Source organism: Cariama cristata, unplaced genomic scaffold (assembly GCF_000690535.1).
Source record: "Cariama cristata isolate BGI_N322 unplaced genomic scaffold, ASM69053v1 scaffold42064, whole genome shotgun sequence".
Taxonomy (NCBI): Eukaryota; Metazoa; Chordata; class Aves; order Cariamiformes; family Cariamidae; genus Cariama; species Cariama cristata.
The window spans coordinates 368-25,901 of record NW_009615435.1 but is presented as its reverse complement, the minus strand read 5'-3'; the positions used below and the strand labels follow the sequence as shown (position 1 = coordinate 25,901).

The window sequence follows — 25,534 nt, the reverse complement described above, 5'->3', positions numbered from 1 at the left end:
CATGCGCACACACACCAAGGGTGGCTCAGAGCATCCCAAAGCAGGATCTAAATGATCTTACATAAAAAGCACCTTGTGCTGACAGTGGCAAACAAGTGGATGGTGATTTTTCAGGAATAGCAACAATTCTGCAATATCTTCCTCTTCTTCCATTTTACTTTGTGTCTTTCCTTTTCCCCAAAGTTTGTTTTTTTTATCTTATGTGTGGTTTAAGTACTTAAACTAAATCAAACAGGAAATTACACAGTCAGCACCAGTCAGGAACTGAACCTGGGTATGTTAATTGGTTTTGTGGTACCCAAATTCCTGGAAGAACGAAAGAACCAACCTTGCTTCTAAACTTAGGGCCACATCCATATGTTTCCATTGTCTTTTTTACCTTTACAACTAGAGGTAGAGTCATTTTGTCCAGTATCTAAAACAGCATGATCCAGTTATATTGTTATTACATTAATATACAGTATCCATCTTATCACAGGTATTGAAAGTGCATGGAAAAAGTCTAACCGAGCCAATTCAATGACAAATAACAGTGTACCAAACATCATATAAACACACCCGCGCACCCACACTCACACGTAGTGTATATATATATTTATAGATTAATTTACAGTATCAGAGTGTTGTTTAGATCCAGTGGCATGTGCAGAAATATCAGGCAGTTGCTGCTTTTCCTTCTCATATTCTCTTCAATTCTTTATCTCCAAGATAGATGGGTTGTGGTCTAGGATTGCCAAAATGATCTTGTCCATATACTGTCGCAGTCTGTAGTTTATCTCTTCCTGTTCTTTCAGGGCTTCCATGAGCTGAAACACAACATTTCAAAGGTACTCTTGAAATATTCTCACTAGTTTACATAATAGCATGAAATTCAGACAGGTGAGAGACTAGCGCCTGCTCAGGGTCACCAATTCCCTTTTGTGATAGGTATTCTACCTCTAGCTCCTCCCTGTATCTGTATTAGAAACAATCTGTATGTTAAAGATCTTTACTATTAAGGAAGGTGGTAAACAGTCATCACCATGGATCTTCTGGCCAGCCATTTGAAACAAATTCCCTGTCTAACACATCAATCCATCCTGCATCCACACCATGGATGAGCTTCCTCATCTCAGTGCAAGAGCTTCATAATACTCAATTTTTTTCATATCTACTGAAATCTAAAGCACTTTGCACGAAAGACTGCTGAACAGAAAAAGGATTTTAGTGTTTTGCACTGGGAACAATATGGGCTGCCTCTGTATCACGTGTGCTTGCCCTCTCAAAAAACTACCAAAACACCCCAAAACAACATAGCTACATTCTCCTCATCCAAATATTCTATGTTCTATACTAAAGACATGTGTTTCACTAGACCTTTGAGCTGTGAAAGGCCCTTCAGACTCTCCAAAGATGAGACTGCTTGCTTTTTATACTTCACATGTTTAATGTCAAACTGACAAAGCTACCCAGGAGTGTCAGAGCTCCAGATCCTCCTAAAGCTAATGTGATATGGGTGACCATTTTCATTAGCCTTCACAAAAGTCCCACCCTGAATCTGCAGTTTCTTACCTTCATTTTGATTATACAGGAAAAATGGCACAATGGGAGAAATTTATGCAGGTCTGTGAGCTTTACTAAGCCTGGGCCTCCACTGTAAGGCACGTTCCTCCTTTAGATGGGGAGTGCTGGGTATTCCTTGTATGAGCCAGAGTCATGAGATTCAGAAGGTGAAATAAAGGTTTTTCTTGACAATAGCAAAATCCCAATTTGCTTTTACCTAACTAGAGTTCAACAACTAAACAGCATTTCTTCACAGTGCTCTGGTTCAGCAAGAAACTCACGTATGCACTCCACTTCAGGGGACTGCCCAGGAGCTAAGGCTAACAGGGTCATTCAAGTACAGATTGGGTAAAAAGCTCTGTCTCAGGGCTCTTCTTGAAGAAGAAATGGGAAGTTCTGTCCAGAAGAAATATAGCATAAAAAGGCAAACAATTCTTTTAAATTCCTTCATCATTAACCTGTCTTCTTCCCTGGGAGCCCTTACATATCCATTAGCCTGATCTCATGATCTGTCCTGGAGCTTAAAGGAAGCTATACCAGCTTGACTCAGCCCACATACAAATGGGTCTCCTATAGTATCTTCCAGAGCAATACCAGATTATTACTTGAATGCTACATACTTTCTTCAAGAATTCAGCTCTGCTACAGGGAATACATAGCTCAAATTTAGATTTAAGTGAGACCTTGTTACAGAAGTAACTTAGAACTAAACATAGAACAGAAAGTGAAAATTTAAGTAACTAGCTATGGTAATTTCTGTGTGAAATTAATGTCATAATATCACAATACCCTGTAAGACAGAAGACGTTAACATAAATCCATTCTAAAACAGTTCACTGAGATTCTAATTCCAGTTTTTTGAGAGAGACAAATGGAAGAGTTATATTAAAGGGAACATCCAAAAACACTGATAGATTTAAGGCAATCTTCTAACACTCTTGAACTCCTGGCAAAGCAGATTTTTCTCCTGTCATTTGTCAGCTTCAGATAGTTCAATCTTGACAGTTAATTACATTGAAAAACACATATATTTGGATGTAGTACTTGATTAAAAAAAGATTATTACCTCATCTCTTGAAGCAGAATCAATTTCAGCAGCCAGTGACTGGGCTTTTGTTTGTGTTGCAAAGAGATTTTTAGCTTCATAAAGACTAAGACTTAGGATCTGTCCATTAAGATCATCATTTTGGTCACGAAGTTTCTGATTCTCCTATTAAAGGATGAAAAGACATTGCTTTTAAGTTCTTCCTACAAGATTTCATTAAAAATAAATACATTTTTAAAATCACAGGTAGCTTGGATGACATATGGTAAGGCTGCAAGCTAACAGCAACTGCCTTACCGCCAGTGACAAGTCCTCCCTTCCTGAATCACAGCTGTTTCCTACGCACACAATTTACATCACCTGTGCAAAGAAGTCCCAGACAGATGCAATGCAGGTCTTGTGCTTGTGTGAGAAGGGGGAGACAAAATCTAAAGCCAGCGTACTAGGGAATTGCAGCTATAGGCATTTTTCAAAGCAGTCCTGTATGTTTCACATGGATCGAGAGGCCCTTCCCTGCTCACCTGCTTCAGCCGTTTTATTTCGTGCTCCATTTCCACCTCTCTGGTTTTGGCATTGAATTCACTCACACTAGATGAGGAACTTCTCCCACGTCCAGGACGCTCACATTCCAGCTTGTACAGCTGCAAGTGCTCCAGTTCCTTCCGCAAGTCTTCAATGAGCTGTGGGCATGCAAGCAGGCCATGTCTCTCCAGTCCCTGCACAACCAGCTCTCCCCGGCAGCAGCCATCTCTGTGCTACACCTCAGTACTCCAACACAAGCACTCTCTGAGCCTGGTTGAGGCCAGGGAGTCCTACAATACAGCCACTTGCTCTTCTATGGAAGCACAGGTCACTTAAACTGCTTCAGAGCTGGAAGTGGCTCTGATCTCTAAGCTTCATATCTGAGAGGCATAATTCCCCTCACAAACACAGTAAAGGAAATGTTAGGCCACACATTCAAGGCTGCAAGCTCTCAAAGAGTTCTAAACCCTTTGGGTCAGGGATTGCCATTTATTAGGTATTCCTGCAGCATTCATCACCCTGTGGGTACCCCTCCCATAGAAACACAATCCAGTAATACATTCACTGGATGTTTATTTTTAGTGTTCATCCTGTCCGTCCATTCTTTTTCAGATGGGCTTCCATGCAGATGAGATGCAATTGCCTGGTCTTACATCCCTCTTCACACCTACCTCCTGTGTGGCTTCCCTCTCCTTGTTAAATTCCAGTCTGTTTTGCCGCAGCTTGTCCATCATTCTCTTGTACAAATCCATCTCATCCTTCAGTCGCAGACTAGTGTCTTCCAACCTATCTGACATGCGTTGCCTTTCCTAGAATAAATGAGGAACTTCATGGCTAGCTTGCAAGCACATAAGCCATCTTCAGTTTTACAATACAAACCTACAGACACAGCTGGTCATAAGCTGGCTCCCCCCCTGCCACTACAGGTGACCCATGTTCCAATTCCATTAAGAGTCTTGTTTAGGGAAGGCAAATTAAAGAAGCTGGGCCAATCACTATAAGAGTTTGCTCTTATACAAATCAAGCTGTTGTTAAATTGCTCAAGCACTTAAGTTTTGTTACCTCATCTAATCTCTCCGTTTGTGATTTCAGTCGTGTGACAGTGCTTTTCAGCTCACCATTTTCTTCTTCCAGTTGCTGAACCCTATGTCAATAACAAAAAGTCTTACAGCAAATGCCTCTTCAAGAATGCAGACATGCAACACAGTATGCTCTAAAAAGCCATTTCACTTGCACTTGATAGAAAGACCAAACAAGAAAATCTTTCTAATCTAAGCATTTTTTATCGTGAGCTATTGGGTGCTTTTTCTTTGTCGTTTTTAGGGCCAAAAATACTACGCTGACCCTCAGATTCTTATGCTCCTAACAGGTATCTGAAAAGAATTAAGTAGAAAGAAACAAATGCAGACACAAGTGTTTGCTACAGCTGGTCACAATTCCCTCCTTGAATCCATGCCAAATATCCAGCTAAGCTGCCTACATGGGCCATGTGGATTAAAGCATTAATGTAAAGCATCCTCCAAGCTTTTGGGCATTAGACATGCAACTGCACAGCTACTCTATAGATGAACTACTAACCAGCAACCATCTGTGCACTGTCTGATTGTGAACAGCCTACACTTACATGCAAAGTAAAAACAAAGAAAAGAACTTGTACTCTGTTCTGGGTGGCACCAAGATGTTTGTTACCTTGTATTTAGCAGTTCAATTTCGGTGCCTTTCTCTTTTTCATACTTGCTATATGCTTCTCTATGTCTCTTTATCTCTTCTTCCAGGGTCTGTTCTGCTGATGTTTCTTGGTCTTTCAATAGTTCTTCTAGCTCATGAACTCTAAGGAAACCAGATTGCATTAAAAGTACAGCTCCACAAGTACTTCAAAAAAAACCCCAAAGCATGTAACTTCATTGCCTCTCTCTTTCCTCCCCATTCCTGTATTTCATTCTATTTCACCATCTTTCTAGGCATCTAACCTCTCTCAATATCTCTCTTGTTATTTAGTTTTCCCAAGAAGCACAGAATTAAGCAGTATCAGTTCACCTATTATCCTTTCATTCTCAGTCTCAAGAAGTTGGGACTATGGCCCAGCCTTCTGCTTTTTCTACATGCAAGAAGAAAAAACAGTGGTAACCTTTCTTGTAACAGAAGAGCTTGCTCTGTACAAGTCAGTAACACCTCTGTAATAAGAAACTTGCTTGGAAGGCCTCTGCTTACTGAAAATTCAGCAAGGCAGCCCTATTCCACTGGGATTTCTCAGATGAAGCCTTATCTTATTTTATCTGTCAGCCTTAAGGCAGAAGACTTGGTCATATTTTACAGTTAGAGATGTTCCCTACAACTTTGTTCTAGCTTTTCTCTGACGTGACAAAGAGAACTGGCTCTGTGCTTTATTACCTGTGAACTAGCTGCGTGTTCTCTTGTTTCAGTTTGCTCTTCAGGTCACCATTTGTCAGGCTATCATTCTCCAGCTCTGTCACCTTTTTTTCTAGGTATGTTACCTGGAAGGGGAATTGGAAAAGAATCGAGAGTTTGAATCTCTCTTGAATCTCATACACCCCTTCACTGATCCTAACTGGCATTTAGCTATGCTACCCTTTTTAAAGGGGGCATATTTCCCTGCAAAGCCAGCAGCTCTACAATTCTGAGCTCCCCAGACCCTGCACCCTCCGTGAAGGTGATCAATGCAAATACACAGTAAAGAAGTACTAAGATAATGCCTAGATCTGTACTTGCGCAGTTCTTGCATTTTTGTGAAGCAAAGTCATAATATTAATGGAATATCCAGGACATTTTGAATGAACTACTTCAGATCACTGGTAACTGTGAGCAAGGGAGCTTCATCAATTGATGCATGTCTCCAGCAGGATTTTGTTGGGTACATTCATCGCAATGCACACAGCTTCTCACCTTTTCAGTGATATCATTGTCACAGGAGTCTATACTGTCTCTGAACAGGTCTTCTGTGCTGCCATTACTGCTGCTGAAGTTACTGTTGTGGAAGAGCTGCCTGGAAGATCAGAAGGATAATTATTTTGCTTGATAAGGATGGAGGAGAAAGTCTGGGTACTGTCCTATAGTGCCTGGATTTGCACTTTGAACATTCAATGCTAAAATCTACGCAATCATTTCAGTGACAATTACAACTGTTGAGGCAGAAGTCTTGCAAGAGACTGGTAGCTAAATGAAGTCATATTGAGCACAGTCAATGACATTAGTTCTAGGGTGTGAGTTCTTTGTTGCTTTTGACAGGATCTGCCACCACTATTAACATAGTTTAAAAACTACTTAGCCTTATTCACACTATGTACTGAGTTGTATTTGCCTTATTAGAAATTTTAAATAAGGTCACCACTGCGCACTGGTTTGTACAGTTAATCTAGAAAATTTCATACAGTAAGAACTTTTTTTTTCTGTTTTTTAAAGAAATCCCGAGCAGTTTCCACTACAGAATAGTGTCACAATACATAACGCTGGAGATAAACTAAAATATTCTTGAAACTTAGAGACCTCCCCAGCCCAGGGCTGGTTCCTTCAGTCAAAGGAAGATCAAAGGAAGATCACAATTCTATATATCCTTTTTAAGGGATGCTCTTGCTTTCCTTTGCATTTTGGTAACAACAACAAAAAGGCCCACATTATGAGGGTGAAAGAAGCAATAGCTGGCTGAAGGAACAGCAGTATAAAGGAAGAAAGTTGGCAGACAAGGAGGCAAGTATCTACGCCCTTAACAGAGGTCTTTCCAGTTCAGGGACCTGCTCCAAGACTAGCAGTGGCTTCTATATTCTGTAACATCCCTACCCAAATACAGGCCCCTTCCCTTGAAAACTTGTCTTGGCTCATTTTTGTTTTCCTAAACTTATTCCTCCTCTCTCTTCCCACCCCCACTTATGGAACTGTTACAGCTGATTTCACATGTGTTCATTAAAAAGTTGAAGACTCTTACCTTCCAAAAGCTGTGCTTGATATTTTCCTGTTAGGGCTACATGGATACAGAAGGAATGATACAGAAATTAAACATTTATTTGATCAGTGTTGTATTCAATCTTAATTTAAACTCCAGCTGAATTGCACAATGAAACATAATATTGACTTTTTTAGTGAAGTAAGAAAATGATTCCGTGAACAATATTCTTAGGACAACTTAATCAAATGCTGCAGTTACCAACAATGTGAAGATGAGTGGAGCCACAAATTACTGTGATCGTTAATAAGTCAATTTGCAAATACTGTTATATTTAGCAAAGATTTGTCAGTGTAAATCAGAGTGACACTAACATTAGAAACACCACAAAGGGACACTGAGTTAGTGATGGACATTTATTCTGAATAACTGTTTATAAAATCATATAAAAACTGGGTAAGTTTATCTTTCCCCCTAATGCTTCCTAGTTCTCAGGAACTGAGACGCTTTTCATTTCTACAGTTCCTTTTTGCAGCCAGAGACTATCACCTAAATGAAGGACCAGACTCCAGACAACAGCACTACAACCAAATCAAAATATCCAGCTGCATCTCTCAGTAAGATGATGCCACATCTCTGTGTGCACACAGACACACAGCACTTTGTCAGAGCATCGCTCTCTTTCAGCCAGGTATATATAGCCTCACTCATAAAATTACCAAAGCTCTAGCTGGTCATGATCTGGGTGTTAGCAGACTCCTTGTTAGGGCAGGAACACTGGTCGTATCAAGTACTATGCTGCTGTATCATCAAGAGAAGAAGCAGTGCCGTGCGCTGTGTGCCAAGGACTATGCAGACGGCCAGGATTTACATTCAGTTTCTAGGGGGAGCTAGAAGCCCACCAAATAATTTCTTCAAAAACCCTAGATGATTGTTGGAAGCACTGGATTCTTTCCAAGTGCTTGGCACACTTTAGAACTAGATGGAGCGGAGAGATAGAAATGTAAGGAAAATGCTGAAATTGTAAAGAACACCAAAAGTAACTTCGGCCATAGGAGTCAACATTTTTCCAAGTTCCCTTGAGGATAAAAAAAAAAATCCCACAGGAATGCAGTACCTCTGCTGACCAATAGCTCTAGGAGAGGTGTATGTAAGGTTACATGCATTAGCTAAGGATTTGCGAGATCACTCCTTCCCATCTGGAGAATACAGCAGCTAACTGTCAATCTGCACTAAGCAGCACTGCAGACTCCACTTCTTGGGAAAAATTCGCTCGAAATATCACTCTCACTCTGCAATCAAAGAGCTCATGGGTTAAAACATTCGAGTTTATTAATACTGTCTGCTCCTTAAGTCAGAAAAACACTTACTAGCTAATGAAGAACAGCATTTTGGTTCAGGCTAGATGTCAAGGTCTGAATTTCTTACTGTTTTGTAAGAAGGACATGTGTAAGACAGAATGGGATACAGGCAAGGAGAGGGCTCTTTCTTCCTCTCCTCCTGCTACTGACTAGTCCCATTTCAAGGAGGCATTGCTAAAAGCAGTGCAATAGGCTGCTTACCTGTTTGCTTTCAAGTTTTTCAGCCTGGCTTCCAAATCGTTGAGTAGGTTTATCTTTTTGCAGCACTGTGAGCAGTAAACATCCAGTAACTCGCTGTTATAAACATGCCTCATTTTTCGGGGTGTTTGGCCAGCACTGTTTGCAGGAAAGGAGAGATGTTACTGGCTATAGTAACCAACTCATAACAGGTTTTCCTCCTGACTGCATGCCTGTGTGTCAGAATCACAGACAAGGAACTTGGGGAACCACCTCTAACCACAGGTCATCTAACTTAGAGCTGATGATGGAGAATGCTAGTCTTGGGGCAAATCTACCTGTTTGAGTGAAGGCTTTACAGAGGACGTGTTCTGGGTGTCAGTGGAAAGAATCAGTTTGGATGACTGGAAGAATAGCAAAAGGTACAGAGTCCGTGCGATGCATGTAGCAGAGCAGTCACATTAGTATGTTCCACCTCAGCAATGTCCCTTTCACATCTTGCCCATCTTCCTACTAGAGCCTGGCATGCAACCTGAAGAGTCTTTTCTCCAAGAGAAAGACAGGAAGATGAAAACCAGTGGCCTGGTAAGAAGAAGTCACATGAACTCCCTCAGATGGTAGGACAGAAGGAACCCTAGAATGAGGAGGAAGGGAGAAGAAGTGGACATAGGTCTAAAGAGGAGATAACAGTAGCTCTTGGCATGATAAAGAGAAAATAAACTCAAATAAAAGACAGCAATCATGGCATGAAGTGCACAGAGCCCCAGGAATGAGAATGGAAAGGGCTGCATAAACCTAAAGAAACAGGGGATGAAGGACAGAAGCCACCATCATGAAGGGGCAGTGGAGAGGGGTGCTGGATCTGCATGCATGACAGAGGTGGCAAGGCTGGATTGCAGAAGTGCTTGAAATAGAGGGTAGCACATGGGGGTTGCATGCGGAACAGAGGGATGCAGTGAGCTTGTCCTGTGCTAGCAATGAAGCACAAGACCTTCGTGTGATATTGATCCAAGCAGACAAATCCTAGAGCATCTTCATGCTTGGCTCTTCCCCAGCCCTGCTCACCCATTCCCCTCCCTTGGGGAAGGATTTTAAAAATCAGCAACTGACTTGGTCATAGGACCTAAGAGCTACAGAGACTGAGGTCACATGCGGGAAACTGGTGGACTGCAGTGGCATTTCCAGCTCCTAACAGACAGCAGCTACTTGCTTATGTTCTCCAAGACATTCAAAGTCAATATGGATGCTTGTTTCAGATAAACCCTGTCTGTACACAGCATTTCACTTTGCAGGTTAGTGCTAAGGATTTGTACTATCAGAACACTAAAGAGAAACAGCTCTTTTGCAGGTCTTCTCTCCACTGTATCAGGGCTAGTGCATAGCGCTAAGCTGGTTTCCAGCTTGCAGCAGGTAACTTCCAATACTAGTCCCTAACTGTGATATCTACTGTCTGCAATAGAAAGAAATCTCTACAAGCAAAACAGCCCAGTTATTTCAACAGAACCCAACAGAGGTTATCAGAAACAACATATTTGCTATAGCTCTTATTATTAAATGTAGTCCATCAATCTGAGATTAGAAAATGAACTGATAACATTTTGCTTTTAAGGTCAGTCTATGTAACCAGTGTAAACTCTGTTATGGTCACCCATGCCCAAAGAAGAATAAAATTGAAAAATTGTTTGTTAATGAATAAGGAGCAACCTGGAAGATACAGATGAGCCAAGGTCAGAGTAGGCGTTGGTTCTGGTCTCATCATCAGGGCATGGGCTACTGGGAGTAAAATCCACATCATCTCCTTCCCCATAGTCTTCAAACTGTTCTTCATTACTGATCAGAGAGGCAGTGGAATAAGTTGAGAGGTCAGATGCTGCAGAAGGGTTGTGAGGACTTGACCTGAAACAAGAGGTCAAAACATCTCGAAGGCCGACTTTGACTGCATCTCACCTCACACGGAATCTTCCACCTTTACAGCTTGTCCCCTCATTTGAAGTTGTAACCCACTTTGTGCTAAAAAACTGAAGCGCTAAACACATCTGATGGGCATTTGACATAGCGTCTTGGAAGACAAGAGCATGAGAATCTATGAACAAGCTACCTGTGAGACAGGTTTGGATCAACACAAACCATTTCACTTTAAAAAAGCACACCTCAACAATCCTCAGTCATCGGTTCCATGTGGTGGCGAAGACTGCTGCTTATGGGACTTCTGCTCTGAATGCAGGAACTGTGCAGACAACTTGGAAATGCATGGGATAGTGAGAGGAACATGTACACGACAGAGGCTGTTACTCTGCTCTACAATCAGAGTTTCCCAGTAATCCCCACAAACCCTTTCCCACCTCCCATGAGTTCCAGCCACTCTTTTTTGTGTGGTCAGAAAGAAACTTCAGCTGATCACATACTGGAGATTCACTAAAGCTAACAATGTGACCTAATGGAGGCTGGGTTCCTGCCTTTCCTTGCATTGTGACAAAATGTGTCTTTCAGAGAAGATACGGACCACAAGAAAAGGCCTCTTTTATTACCAGAGAAGCACCTAAGATAATGCCAAACAGGTAGGGAACAGCAGCACCCCATGACCTCAGAGAGAGAGGGCATATAGGCAAACAGATCAGCAGAGCCGGGCACCACAGGAAAACAGCTGGCAGAGCCCATCACATCTAATACAATGGAGCAAGTTTGCTGCAGAGAGTGCACGGTGATTCTCCTGCCCAGACTATCCTGAAGTCATGCAGTGTGCTGTCTTGCAGGGGCAGATATTTGACACAGGTTTGCTCAGCTCCCGCCTCAGTAATGTATTCAAACAGACAAGCCAGTAAATTCACATACAAGTTCTTATAAGCAAACTTCTCCCTACAGAAAATGCACATCTAAGGCCTGAAACACATGCTCCACTTGTGAAGCCCTGGAGCTGCTCAACACATTACTGTTCCTACTTCAAAGCAGAATCCAGGGCCTCTCTGCAATACAGACAAGGCACTGATTCAATCTGCTGACACTTTGTGCAGATTGGGTTAAGTTTTTCACTCCTTTTGCTTCAGTGCACAGTGCTTGTATCTTCAACTCCACTAGCTGAGCCATGGGATAGTGGCTCCCAGTTGATGTTGTTCTCCAGCAGCTCAACAATATTGCCTCCCAGGTTTCTTTTGAAGACTACCTTCAGCCTCTTAACCACGACCTGCGCTTTATGGGAGATTCCTCTTCCTGTAACACTGCACTTGTGAGCTGCAAACAAGAGATGCAACAGTGTTCCTTTGGCAGATGGTGCAAGCATTATTTGCATAGCCCTTCCCTCCAAAAGCAATTAGTAGAAGAGGAAGCCTGCCAACGTTTTAGATGTATGCTCTTTTGTTTCTCCTGTTTTGACGAGATCCATTTATAACCTGCAATTCATTTATCTAATTCACATTAGCAGAAATTAGGGCAAGTCAAGCCTGGCACGCTATTAAAGGATGAAGACTATGCAGATAGAATACTCATACTAGAAATAGATCAAACTTATCTAACAAGGCTCCTTGGCTGGGAGATTGATTAGTGAGAAGCTCAATACATCACACTAACATCTGTTCATAAAAAGCTGCTGTGCCACAGACATACCGTGTATTGATAAGTTTTTGGGTGACTATGATCTGTGTAACTGCAACTGCTGTTTGCATCTCAATGTCATTAGACCAAGTCAGTTTAGGAAGAAGCTCCTCATAACACTTCCACTAGGGATGGAGGTAAATGACCAGTCCTCAGTTGGGATGATAACATATACTTGTCCATAAAATCCAGCATAAACAGCCCTGGAACATCACTACTTGCCAACAGACTGGAGTTCAGTAGCCCATTATCCCTCATGCATTGCCTGGTTAAATTTCTCTTACGGCAGCTATGCAAACAGTCACCACTGTTGGACTCGCCTGGTAACGCTGCTTAGAACTTTTAATGTGTAGGTATTTGTAAGCTTTGCCAAACTTTAAAGTGCTTGGGTTGAAAGAGTCCATGCTCAGGGTAGATCCTGAACTCATAACCAGCTGCAGGCTGGAAACTGTCTAGGAATTGCACAGTCATTTTCAAGGGAGTTGCTAAAAGCAGCTGTTTATCCCCAGTCTAACACTTTCTGAAGGAAGCTTTCAAGTTTAGTTGTGGGTTGTTTTTTTTTGTTTGTTTGGGTTTTAGTAAAGCTATTTCCTGTTCTTCAGAGCAGGACTTCACAGAGGGCTGACACATCTGATCCACAACACACCTGCTTCTTCAACAAGCAGGTATCATGGTTTGGCCAAGGTTAAAAAAAAACAAATCAAACTCTGTTGTGTCTTTTAACACAAAAGCATGAAGCTTCCCAAGTGTTTCCCCACAGATTTACCAAAGCTGAGGAGGCCTCAGAGAATTAAACCAAGATCTATTAGTAGTAGCACAGTATCCCTTAGTAGTTCCTGCCCCCGCCTAGAAGGAGGGTACAGGATGCACAATGCCTCCCTCACCCCTTCACAAGAGCCTTAATGGCACAGTTGGGAGGAAAGATGCTCGTTTCAAACATAGTATGGGTAAAAGTCAGTCACCGCAAGGATGGGTGCTTTGAAGAACTAGGAATGGCAAGGCAAGGAGACAAGTTTGATAAAGAGCTGATGAAAACTGGAATTACCTTCATAAAGTCTCTGGGATTGCTTGGACAAATGGGAGAAGGCCAGATCTCAGCTAGCTGAGAAATTCAGGAGGAGGGTAGGAATGAGGCTGCACAGAGAACATCTGAGGAGGCTCAGGAGAGAGAAGGAGGACTGTCTTAGCAATGGAAGAAGCTCAAGAGGCACAAGTCAAGACGACAAGCCAAAAATAGGGAAGACAAAGCAGAGGCTTACAAAGCAAGCCCAGCTGAGCTCTGTCCTGTGGTACTGCATTAATTCAGTTCAAAGCAGGATTAAATCAAGTTGGGTTATTCCCCCCCAGTCAGCTTTTACCAACAACCCCAACTACACACCTGGGAAGAGTCAAGTTAGGATTACGTAGACACTCTTGTGTTAACAGAAAACTATGGTTACACACACACGTGCCAGGACATCCTGTGTTAAACACAATTTACTGTTGCACACTAAAGGTTATGGAAAATTAGAAACACACAGAATTAACTTGGTACATGGAGCTGCAAAGCAAATCTGCAGAGCCCACATCTTCAGATAACTACATGTACAAAAGACTAAAAAGCAGCATTCCCCATATTGCACTGCTTTGCAGGAAGTATTTGTTTTAATTTCAGCATATAAAGGTTATGGGAACACAGAAGATCCTAAGTTTTGGGGGATGCTAATTAAGCGATCCATTCTGGAGAGACCCAACACTTTCACTTCAACACACAACATGCAAGTCCCACTCACAGAACATGCCAGAAGGAGCCAGGGCTGAAACTAAGCCATTCAGAGGACCTGGACATCCATCTCCCTTACATTGTAAATGGATATTAAGTTCCTAAATCCTTCAGGCATCCTCAGCCTCTCACAGTAGGGATTAGTCACATAAAGGCTCCTTCCTCCCTAGTCCTTTTGCACATGCCTCAAAACAGGGCTGCCATGGGGCAAAACCACCACTCACTTGTCACCAGGCAGAAACAGGCCACCAAGCACACCCTCCTTCTCCTCGCTCCGACACACGTCGGAGGCCTCTGAGTTCTGGGCACTCTCGATAGCACTGTCCATGTCAGACTCATGGTGAACCTCTTGCTGTGCTAGAGTCATCGCGTCGTCATCAGGAAAGAGCTCCGACTCGCTGTAGGCGCTTTCGCTGTCCACGTAGGCGCAGTCCTGGATTTCACCACCCTGGAAAAATAAGAACTGGGAGTCAATTCAGATCATCCTTCAAGGCAGTTAACAGGATACAGAAGAAGCAATAACCCACTCTCTGGATGCCCTGGTAAGCAAGAGTGTTACTGAATAAAAGCCATAAAGCAAAAAGGCTAACCTGCTTTACAAAGCCAGTTCCTGCAAGCCCCTAAGGTAGCTTCTATCTTCCAGAAGGCCTCAAATACTGTCTCTCACTCTTCTGTTAGAGAGAGGGATACACCACCCAGGTACAAAATGCAGTCAGTTTTGCCCTAATTTGCTATCAAAATGCATGTGAAGTAACAAATATCCTCAAAGTTATTATAAAAAGATGCATTCTTTGAAAGAGGATAATACATGAAATAACTGAGAGTTAGTCCTGTGCTTAATATTATCAATTAAACAAAAGCAAGCCAGATAAGTCTAACAGTTTACTCTGTCTTTGAGGATGGGCAAAAAAACACAAGGTGAAAAGAGTTGGCAGGTGTTAAAATATTTATGGTAAGTTTTGGTGACAATCAAAGATATGAGAGCAGGGTCAAAAAAAAAAAAGCCAAAGCCATCTGTTCCTGCTTCCTGGAACCACATGTCTTGATTAAGTATCAACTAAAATAAGATGTCATTCTCATTACTGTAACAATTCACTCTTGCTGTTTGTCCCTTCCCTCCCTTTCTTGACCCATGAACACTCACAATAGGCAAGACAAGCTGTTTTCTATTTGCTTTTCCCTGAGGTACAAATAAAAATTCTTAATTGAAAAAAATCAAGCTTAAGATTTTACTCTATCCTTTGATACGTAGCAACACAATACTGCTTTGACAATTCCCATCCAGCGTGACACAAGTAACTCATGACTCCAGAGCGAGTCCTACAAATGCTCCAACTCGAACCTCCGCTCCAAAGCTCACCTGCAAGCTCCACAGGCAGCTTTACCATTGAACTCTTGCCAGCAAGACAATCACGCATTTAAGGCTTAGTTTACTGGCACAAGTAATGAAGCATTTCATTCACGGATGTACCTCATGTTTAGGCCCAACTGTCATCCTGCGCAGCTCCTTCCGCAGGACTCCCAAGGCACTGGCAGCCTGGCACCATCGCAACCACCAGCTGTCCTCCTGGCAAGCACGTTCACTGGGACACTTACGGCAGCACTGTTTGCAGTGGCACGGTTTAAAGTCAACCCCCGTAGCCTCTGGATGCCCCGATGCTAGAGCCACAGAGGTTTAAATCCCTCTGTGCAGAACCAGTGATGTTCTATGCTGATGACACCAATTTTTCTCAGTGCTATTTTCACCTCAACATGAGAAGAGTCAGTCAGAAGCTGCAGTTTTTATAAGATTTGCAAAAACTGCCACTAGAAATGCAGGTCTCATCTTCCATTTTTTCCTGAAATACCAATATATATGACTGTGAAAACTTCTAGCATATGGAGGTTTAAGAAATTCAAAACAACCCCACCTGCTCAAACCTAGTTAACTAACGAACACCCAAGCAGTCAAACGGACAGCTTTACCTGCAGCGTTTGAATCTCTAGGTACATACTCAGAGTAGGTATCTGGATGTTTTTCTAGTTGAGCTTTCAAGAGGTCTTCCAGATACACAAGTAATATCAGTAAGACGCTTCAGCACTATACAATAATAAGCACACATGTATACGCCTTCTCCCACTTTTCCATGTCAGCCTTATTAAGCCTGAAACTTTCCCTAAGTACCACTTCAAGAGATGTCCAAAAGGATTTATTCTTGGTCTATGCCATGTAGTGTTCATTGAAGCCATGCTGCCTCATGCAATCAAATTTATAGCTCTGAGCCACAGCACCTTCAGCAGGGCCACGATCCCTCACCCGCAGGGAGCTGGTGGTTTGGCAGGTCAGAGGGTCTGCCCTGGCCTGCTACAGCCCCAGGTTCGTCAGCACATCTTCTGACCTGCACCTTGCATCCTCACAAGCAAGCAGGGATAATGACACTGCTGCTTTTTGCAAAGTACCTTGGGATCTACAGATAGACAGTAGAATCAATAAAACCTTTTTAGTAGGTGTTGAAAAAGTAAAGATTGTTAAGAGCAATTAAGGTGTTTCAGAAGTATCCAGGAGTGTTTGTTTATCTAACATTTCCTCAAAGTTTCCTCCTGCATGCTAAGCTCCACAGGCACAGAGCTCCTGTTTGTCTTAAAAAGTTTAATGCAATAAAGCCCTGACTGCTGTTATGGAATTGCACCAGCTGGTAAAAGTCTGAACCAGGAGGGAAAGGGAGAGGCACAGAGCACACAGTCGATCCCTGAAGAAGTTCGCAAAATAATGGAGGAAAGGAAGAAACAGCTCTTGCACAGCCCTACCTCCAATTAGCACATCTTTTCAGAGGTCTTGGAGAAGTGTCTGTTAAGCAAGTTTTTACAGCAGGAGAATCTCACTGGTATTAAACAAATTAACACATTAAAGTAAAGGTCAAGAAGATCGTGAAAGACTCCCTTTTTGTTCCCTGTAGGTAGCACCACACATTCGCTTTTTCTAATAATAGCAGCCTAGATGCTCTTTAAAAAAAGTCATAGAATCATAATGGTTGGAAGAGACCTCAAAGATCATCAAGTCCAACCATATACCCAATGCCACCATGCCCGCTAAACCCACTAAACCATGTCTCGAAGCACCACATCTAAATGTTTTTTGCACACGTTTAGCAATTAAATGTGCAGTGTCATCTATAAAGGCTGTGGGCTCACTTTTCTTTCCTGTCACTTTCTGGCAACCTAACCTTTGCGTATTTACTTGTATTAGAGTACTGACCTGTAGCTACAGCACTGACTGCACTGCATCCATGCTGGTCAGTACCATGTATTCTTTTCTGAAGTGTAATTGCTCTGCTCCTAAACTTTCACTTCTAAGCTCCATTAAAAAAAAAAAAAAAAAAGAAGAAAAGAAATGAGCTTTTGGAGGCAATGACCCATCATAAGCCTGAACACCTGCTTGACAGCTTCTGAAATGCCTCACTGCAAGACTTGGAACCTCTCTTAGAAGCTGGTCCTCCCTTCTGCCGATCCCATCCTTGAGCTGTGGGGAGCTGATGGGGACTGGATCAATGCAGAACATGGGCCAGCCAAGCTCCTTTGAGGAGTTCCCCCTCAGCTGCCCTCCACTGCCTCTTCACAGCGGGGAAAGCTGATGGCACGCAGCACACCACATCCCAGGCTGCCAGCCCCCCTCTCCTCCGCAAATCTGGCACCTACCCTGCAGACCTGCACAGACAGCTGCTCTTCGGAGTACCTGGCAGCCAAATCACACACTGAAGACCCCAGCCCTTTCAAAGCAAGCAGCACAACAAAGAATCCTGCCAGGAAGGCTCAGCGCCAGCAGCTGCATCAGCTGCTTATTCATGCTTTTAAGTGCTCAAGGTCCACCTACAACCAGTGCTACAGAGCACCGTTACAGCAAGATGTACAGAAACTAGGACCAGTGATAGCCACTGTGCTGAAGTCTGCATGACTGTTTTCTGTGGGCAGGAACTACATACTTAGCTATTAAGCTTAAGAGCTTAGGGGTGGGGGATCACTGCACCCCTAATAATGCAGTGTTTCCAGGCACAAGAATGCCTCTGATGTGCAGCAGAGAAATCCTGTGAAGCATGGGACTTGGATAACGCTGCCAAGGTGTCTCTTCAACTCCCTTGGTGAAACCAGCCTTCAGTGCAACTGTCACCACTATACATTTAACAAAAAGTTTTCCTTCTGTGGCCTAAACAACCAGTAGAAGAAAACACACAAAGAACCTTTAAAACAACTAATACAGGTTAAGAAAGCTACTCCAAGAAGTCAGAATTGGAGCACGTCGCTAGTAAACAATATACAGGCATCCACACCTTACTGACTAAAGCCATAAGATATTTGAAGCTGTAATTGTTCAGTGATCACAGTTTCTCACAGGATCACACTTTCAATGATGCCATCTAGCGCAAGCTGCTTACAGACCACACCTAAGGAAATTAAACTCCTAATAAAAAAAAAAAAGGAAAGAGAAAAGAAAAAAGAAAAGGCTGATTGCACAGCTTAACCTCTCAAATTATTCCTTCATAGTTTAGACATCTACAGTACTTCATGTACCAAATTAGAGACTGGCAAGAACAAGTGTTATTCAGGTAGCCTTGAAAGAGCTAACTTGAGTTTAAACAGTATGTTAAAGATTAGGAGACACTTCTATCCTGAGTCATTTGTTTCCAGTGTACATGCCATTAGGCGAAACCAGTAAGAGAACGAGGTTGTGACAACCTGAATATGAATCACCATGTTTCTCATTCTGCTAGGCAGTTCCCTTTGTTGGCTGAGTCAAGAGATGAAGATGCTGCTTATGATCTTGGAAGATTCACATAAAAAAAAAAAACAAACCAATGAACTTTAACATACCACCAACACAGCACAACTGTGGGTAGCTTTAAAGCAGTAAGTACTTTGCACTTTATCTAATTGGATGCTGAAGATAACTCCAAGTGCTTCACAGGCAGTAGGCCAGACGCTTGTATAGCAACTGTTGAATATTCAGCAACAGTTTGCTCTATAGAAGCACCTGCTGCCCAAAGATCCAAGGGCACTTCACAGAAACTAATGAATTCCCTTCCTCGAAAGAGGCAATTGTGTGGCTGCATTGAAGCCAGATAAGTAAGCACAGCCTGCCTTTGCACAGCCACCCCAAACAGAAGCAGGAGCCAGAAGAGAGATTCCCATGGATCCCTTCTGATCCTTGTGGGGCAGGAAAGCGGCGTCAGCATTAGGTGGGTATGGGAATACAGCTCTGCCTTGCCCTACAGTTACTTCGCCGGGCTTTCCCGGGCTGGAAGCTATCCCTAAAATATGCACATAAAGCAGCTGAAAGCTACTAACTTGGCTGACTGACAGGCTACATGACATGCCTACATCAATACATTCATGCCAAAGAGCAAGCCTAGTTAAAATTCGCTCCCATCACAGCCAAATCACCAGGACCCCTGACATCTAGACAGCCTCCCAGTATTCCAGAGGAGACAGGGAAGAAAAGAGGATCCAAGTCTCCCACCACTGGGCAATCTGATTAGCAAGAGCTGGAACCATCACACATGACCAGAAACAAGAAATGCTACATGCACTTCCCTCACCAGGATCATACCCCCGACCTGCACCTGTCCGACAAGCCGAATCTGGTAGCTGTGGGACAGAGGCAAGCCTGAGTCCCTGCACCCTCCCCATCCAGCTTCCTCCCAGCACAAGTGCAGGAAAAGTCACCTTGCCCCAACTGGAAGGGAGGAGGTGCCCTGTGGAGGTGTGCCAGGCTTGGTGGTCTCCGATGAAATACTACTTACTGTTGCACATCCATCATAGAGCAAATTTTGGCTCTCACCTTTATTTAAGCAGCCACTGCATTGGAAAGCAAGTATTCTCTTAATTACTGAGTAACAAAGAAGGGTGTGAAGCATTTCTCACTAATGTGTTTTAGAAACAGCCACTCCTCTACAAACATTTGCATATCTACACCAAGTGGGCCATGAACTTTTTTAAAGCACAGATTCTCCCCCGATATATTTCCTTTCCTTTTCAGTTGTCAGGCAGAGGTGGGGAGATGCTGATCTACCCTTTGACCTGATCGGGAACAGGAGAAACTACGCAAGAGGAAAATGCAGAAGCACTAAGTGAGACCACACTTCTGCATCCGTGTCCGTGAGGAAGCCGAGCCAGTGACTGCCAGCTCTCACCCACGCAGCTGCGGCCAAGCACAAGGCAGCGCAGGGGCTGCCATGCACAGCGACGCGGCTTGTAGGGAGGCTGATGGGGAGGGAGGGAGGAAGTCATAGAAACTGCTTCCATCTCCTGCTGCAGCATGGAAGAACACCAAGTCTCCCCACACAGCCAGGAGTTTAAAATCTCCGAGGTCAAGATCAGTGTGCAGAGCATGGTTATTTTACTAAGCTGTTCAAACAAGAAGCTATTTGAGGGCCACAAGTTAGGTTGTTCAATGCAATAGCTTCCACTGTTTAGTTACTCAAATCTAATATTTGGAGCTCAGTTTAAGGCAAAGCTTCACACATTGCTGCTGTGGGTACTGGAAGGGACTTGTAGGGGCAAGTTTATTCCTAAGATCCAAATCTAGGATCGAATGCTGGCAGCATCCTGGAAAGCTGGTGAAGAGTCCCCAGACAGAGGGCAAGCTACGCCTGTGCTGCAGCGCACTGCCAGCCTCCCTTTCCTTCGCAAGATAACATCTGTATCTCATACAATTGTGCAATTCAAGGACAACACGTTTTGACTGAAACACCAAGCTTCAGCTTCTGGGCTGTTCACCCTGAACCACAAGAGCGGAGGGCACAGAGGTTCTGAAAGGCTGCTTTATGCTCTGGATAGGAAGTTCAAACTGAGGTGCCTTTTCCAAGGCAGAGGAGAAAGGCAGCGTGCGGCCTGGAGCCAGCCAGGGAACGGCAGGAGTCAGGAGTGTTTACACTCTGCTACCTGTCACTTTAATTGGCCATAATAGACATGCCAGACCTCATCATGCACAGGGTCTAGATCCAAGCACTCCTTTTCACAGGTCATTGCTTATGCTCTCAAAGTTTTAACATTAAAAGACTTTAGCAGACTGCTAATTTGATCCTCTAAAGAAAGTATACAAAAAAAAAAAAAAAAAGGCTCTTTCCCATTACTTTGAAGTTGCATCCCATCACTCCCTGGGCTGCTTCCCACTACTAGACTATCATACGCTCATCAGCCATCACTGGAGGCTCAAAGGAAAGAGCATCCCTTAGCAGAAGAAAAAAACCCAACATCCTAATCTGCAGTGTTAAGAACAAGTGTACATTGCCTTTGCCTTCAGCATGGATGGGACCAGCACATCAACCACAGAGTTCAGAATAAAACCCGCCAGATTGTTTGGTGCCTTGTTCCAACATTGATCAGGGCACTTTTATCTCTGAGCTGCAAGACAGTTTCCATTCTCTTCCACATACCTAGAAAAAGAGGTGGGAAGTGGCACCATGCTGGTATCCCATGAGAATGTCACAAACGTCACTCAGGAACTCCTCAGGTCTCCACTCCAGTAAGCGGAAACGAGACCTAATTATCTCAAAAAGCCTCTGGTAACATTTCTACTCTGAAACGCTTTTGGCTGTGCAGGCTGCCAGACCTCTGCAGACTTATATCATGGTCCCTCCTGTACAGCGAATGGCTGGGACAGCCCACAGCAGGTACCTGGCTGTCACCCCCTTCTCCAAGGCAGGGCACCCAGGTCAGGCAGCTCTATGTTGAAATGAGCTGTGGTCTACTCGACATCGCCTTTGCAGCATGCATAGGGGTGCTGCAGCCCTTGGTTTAAAAAAAAAAACAAAACCAAACTGGTATACAACTGAAAAAAAATTATTCATGACACTTGCCTAAAAAGATCTGCACAGTAGATAATAAATGTGACATAATTAACCCTCTTTAGAAGCCTTTGCCTTGAGATGAGACAATCTCTTTCTATTTTTAAAGTCAGAACAGCAGCAACAGGGAGGGAGGACAGAAAACGTCAAACTCTTACCAGGGATCATTTCCTGGGACTGAGGCTCAGGCCTGCCCCTGTTACACCTGCCCCTTCAGGCAACGGGGCCAGCGAAGGTAGCTCTAGTACATCGCGGGCAGTAGCATTCACCGTTACATTGGAACGGACAGTTAGTGACCAAATTACGCAGACTGCTGTGCCCGGGGTGCCATACGGCCAACCGCAGGCCAGATGTCACAACGTTCCTCGTGCACAGGAAACACAGAGCTGCAGTTCATAGTTGAAGGCACTCCAAAGGCACACCAGTACAGAGCAGCCTTACGAGTAAAGGTCAGAGGCAAGGACAGATTATGTTATTTTGAAGCAATACTACAAGTGAACACCTATACCATGTCAAAGAGAGCTGGAGGTTCCTTGCAAAGAAATGTCTTTATTTTAAGCCTAAAGCATCACTCACTTCTCAGTTCAGTTCCTTAATTAACCAAGTCTGTAAGTTACAAGATGCTCTTTTGCAACCGGTGTTTGTGGCTCAGGAGACAGCTGAGCTCACACACCAACTTGTTTTCCTTGACAAGCCTCAAGGTCACCCAGTCGGGTACTCAGTAAATAGCACAAAAAACTTGCATCATACTTGCCCACGGGTGCTGCAGGCACATGGGTGAAGAGCTCCTTGAGTAGACTCAGTGCTGCTCCAGCCCACAGCTGGGCGAGGAGGAGGAGGGTACTCCTGGTATCTCCAGGAGTACCATTAGGCACAAACAACGTGAAGAACAGAAGAAGCTGTCCCAGGCAGGAACAGTTCTGCCTATGTCTAAGCTAATTATTTACAGGAGCCCTGCTCAGACTCCCTTCCCCCAAAGAATTTGGAAACAGTAATAGTTGCATTTCTTTTCTATACTACTGCGGGTTTGGCCTCCAGCAAACACAAGGAAATAAAGGCACTTAAAGAAAAACAAAGAAAATAAGATTTTTGCCTCACAAATCATATTTCTGTCTTCGCAGCCACCCAGGTTAGATTACACTGCAGTCTCCAGAGGGGAGGAATGATTGCGGAATGGGAGCAACTTCAGACCCCAAGAGGTAGAGAAACATCTTGAGTTTCCCCAGCACAGTAAGAAATCCATCCGTGTTTGATGATGAGTAGTTTACATTGGCAAGCAGAGGGAAAGCATTAAGGATGTGGCTTTGCTCTAGTTTATACAGAAACACTTCCCAGAGCTCATTGGTCAGCCTGAATGCAGACCAGCCTAAAAGCTAATTTACTTCATGCTTAAGAAATACTAAAGTAGCTCTGAAGAGCTCTTCGTTAGGAGGAAGGAGCTCCAGGACCTTGGCTGCTCTTCAGCTGGTGCTGGGCAAACCACAGGTTAAGGTGCCTCTGCTGCAGGAATAACTGGAATTGCAGGCTTTGTCCAGCAAAGGTTGCAAGCACTGATTTTTAAAATTTTTCATTCTCCCCATCTACTTATAAAAGGTATTTTATTTAAAGAAAGGCTCTCACATACCCGCTCTTTTATTTTCTTACAATGAAGTGAACGCACTTAATTGCGGAAGGACTGCCAAGCACATCATAGTGCTCAACACATGACAAACAAATTAAGAACCCAGTGATCATAAACTCTGGCGCAGTCAAACTGTGTTTTTTCACTTATATGGTAAAATACAAAACATGGCTTATTTTAGAGGTTATAGCTATGCGTAGGCAGGAGATGTTTCTACCCTTGAACCTGCACAGACAAAACAGATAGGGACCAAGTAGAAATCATTCGTAACGATGTTAGTTCGCACGTTGAAAACAAGATTCAAAGCAGAGACATATCCAGAGACCCCTACTACTAACTGGCAGTATTAGCTGCCCAAAGCACCATTTTATGTTGTCAGGAAGCACTTACAGAGCCTGTCTTATCTTCGGTGCAGTGATCAACCTAAATGACTACACAAAGAACAAAAGGAATTACATTATTATGCTGCAATACAGAATTTAAGGGGTCAGCTACCCAAACATGGCAAACACTTGAGAATATTAACATTTGGATAATGGTTAATTCAGCAGCAACCCATGATCAGTTTTATAACCATTTAAAATATTTCACTAGGACACTCTATTCAAAAGACCGAAAGAGTTAAGATCAAGGTATGCTCAACACATGTAACAGGACTACTTAGTCAATAACGGAAACAAAGCTATTCCGCTCCCCTTGCCATTTTGGCATGGAAAGTGTTTTGTTTTGCAGCCTTTGCACGTGTAAGATCCCCCAACCACCACGGTGGTGAGAGCCCTGACAAGGCAACCACAGCTGAGAAACATCTGCACGTCAGGTGGCTTCTGGGAGACTTGCTGCTGTTTGCAGTAATTCTTCAAATAACAAAGTTAAAAGCAGCCTATTAAAACAGGTTCTAAACTGCTTAAAGGCTGCAACATCTAGCATTGGGAACAGCTCAAGCTCCTCTCAGTTTGGGCAGACACTGCCAGTAGAAATTCCACTATTTCCCTTTGTACCCAGTTATACGAATAATATTCCACACTACTGCACATATCTGGTGGTGACACCATGTTATTCCTCCCACCCCAAAAATTAGGCAGAAAAATCACCCACATCACCAACAAGTTCACACTTCACATCTTACTGAGAACCAAGAAACGATTAGGGAAGGGCAATCCAGTCCCATCACTGGAGAGCAACCTCACATTCAGCACACCATCAGACTGGAGTAAGACCATTTTGAATGGGAACAGCTGTGATAGCATATCAAAAGGGATCGAAAGAATCACAAATTATACTGGTATAAGGGCTTGCATACAGGTACCACGAAGTCCATGTTTAGGGAGCCTATTCTGAACCTACTTCAGATGTGTTCTCTCATCTGTCCCTCCTCCTTAACACAAGTAGTTAAATCAGCCAAATAACATGAGGATAAATTGTTATCTGTGTCCCCAAAGCCACTAACCTTAACAATTTGCCAGAATGAATGAAGATTATTGCTACTATCGGAGCAACAACATTAAACTGCCACCCAAAACCGAGCACTAGCATGGCACAGAGCGCGGACAGCGTTTGCCTGCCCCAGGATCTCTGCCACAGGTCATCACTTCTGTGTAAGAGAAAAGCACAATTGCCTGTCTCCATTTCAGAGACGTGACAAACAACTCCAGACCAAGAACCGTTAACATCTCCTATGCTCCCACCACTGAAAGCTTCAGAGGAAGATCTCTGCTGTGAACCGCTTTCTTATGCTGCCAAGCACGTATAACACAGGCCCAGCTCTACTTGGTTCATCAGAGGCAGGGCCACTCAACCGACCGCATTAGGGCAACGCAGGTCCCACATGAGGGCTACATACGAGAGCTGTAGTTACAGAACAGACTGTCGTGACAGCCACATACTAACCACAAACCATTTTTTCCTGGCTGTGTCACCAGCATCCCAGAGCCAGCAAATGCATTCAGAACCACAGTTTGGTATTAAAACCATTCAACAATAAGTAATGGCAATCCAAACGCATCATCAGTGCCACAGAAAATAATTACAGAACAAGCTCCTTGCTTGCATTCACCCTTAAAAAGTACTTTTCTCCTCTTCCCCGTTTAAAGATTTAAAGCCCAGATACTTGGGCATCTCCAGGTGACAGCCCTGAGTGTTGTACGAGGCTTAGCTACGTAGGAAGACACCCCCTTCTTCCCCGGCACCCCCATTTCACC

General features: G+C 43.5%; 1 protein-coding gene across 1 annotated transcript; it reads right to left on the bottom strand.

Annotated features, from left to right (window-relative positions):
- Nucleotides 1–203: 203 nt before the first annotated feature.
- RAB11FIP4 (RAB11 family interacting protein 4 (class II)) lies at nucleotides 204–15,498 on the bottom strand (the record flags this gene model as incomplete). Its single annotated transcript, XM_009699788.1, has 13 exons — nucleotides 204–806; nucleotides 2,609–2,752; nucleotides 3,109–3,267; nucleotides 3,781–3,918; nucleotides 4,172–4,253; nucleotides 4,799–4,939; nucleotides 5,501–5,604; nucleotides 6,014–6,113; nucleotides 7,050–7,085; nucleotides 8,570–8,704; nucleotides 10,250–10,441; nucleotides 14,120–14,358; nucleotides 15,367–15,498. Coding segments are annotated over 13 exons (1,719 nt in total), but the record flags the coding sequence as incomplete, so codon positions are not given.
- Nucleotides 15,499–25,534: the final 10,036 nt, after the last annotated feature.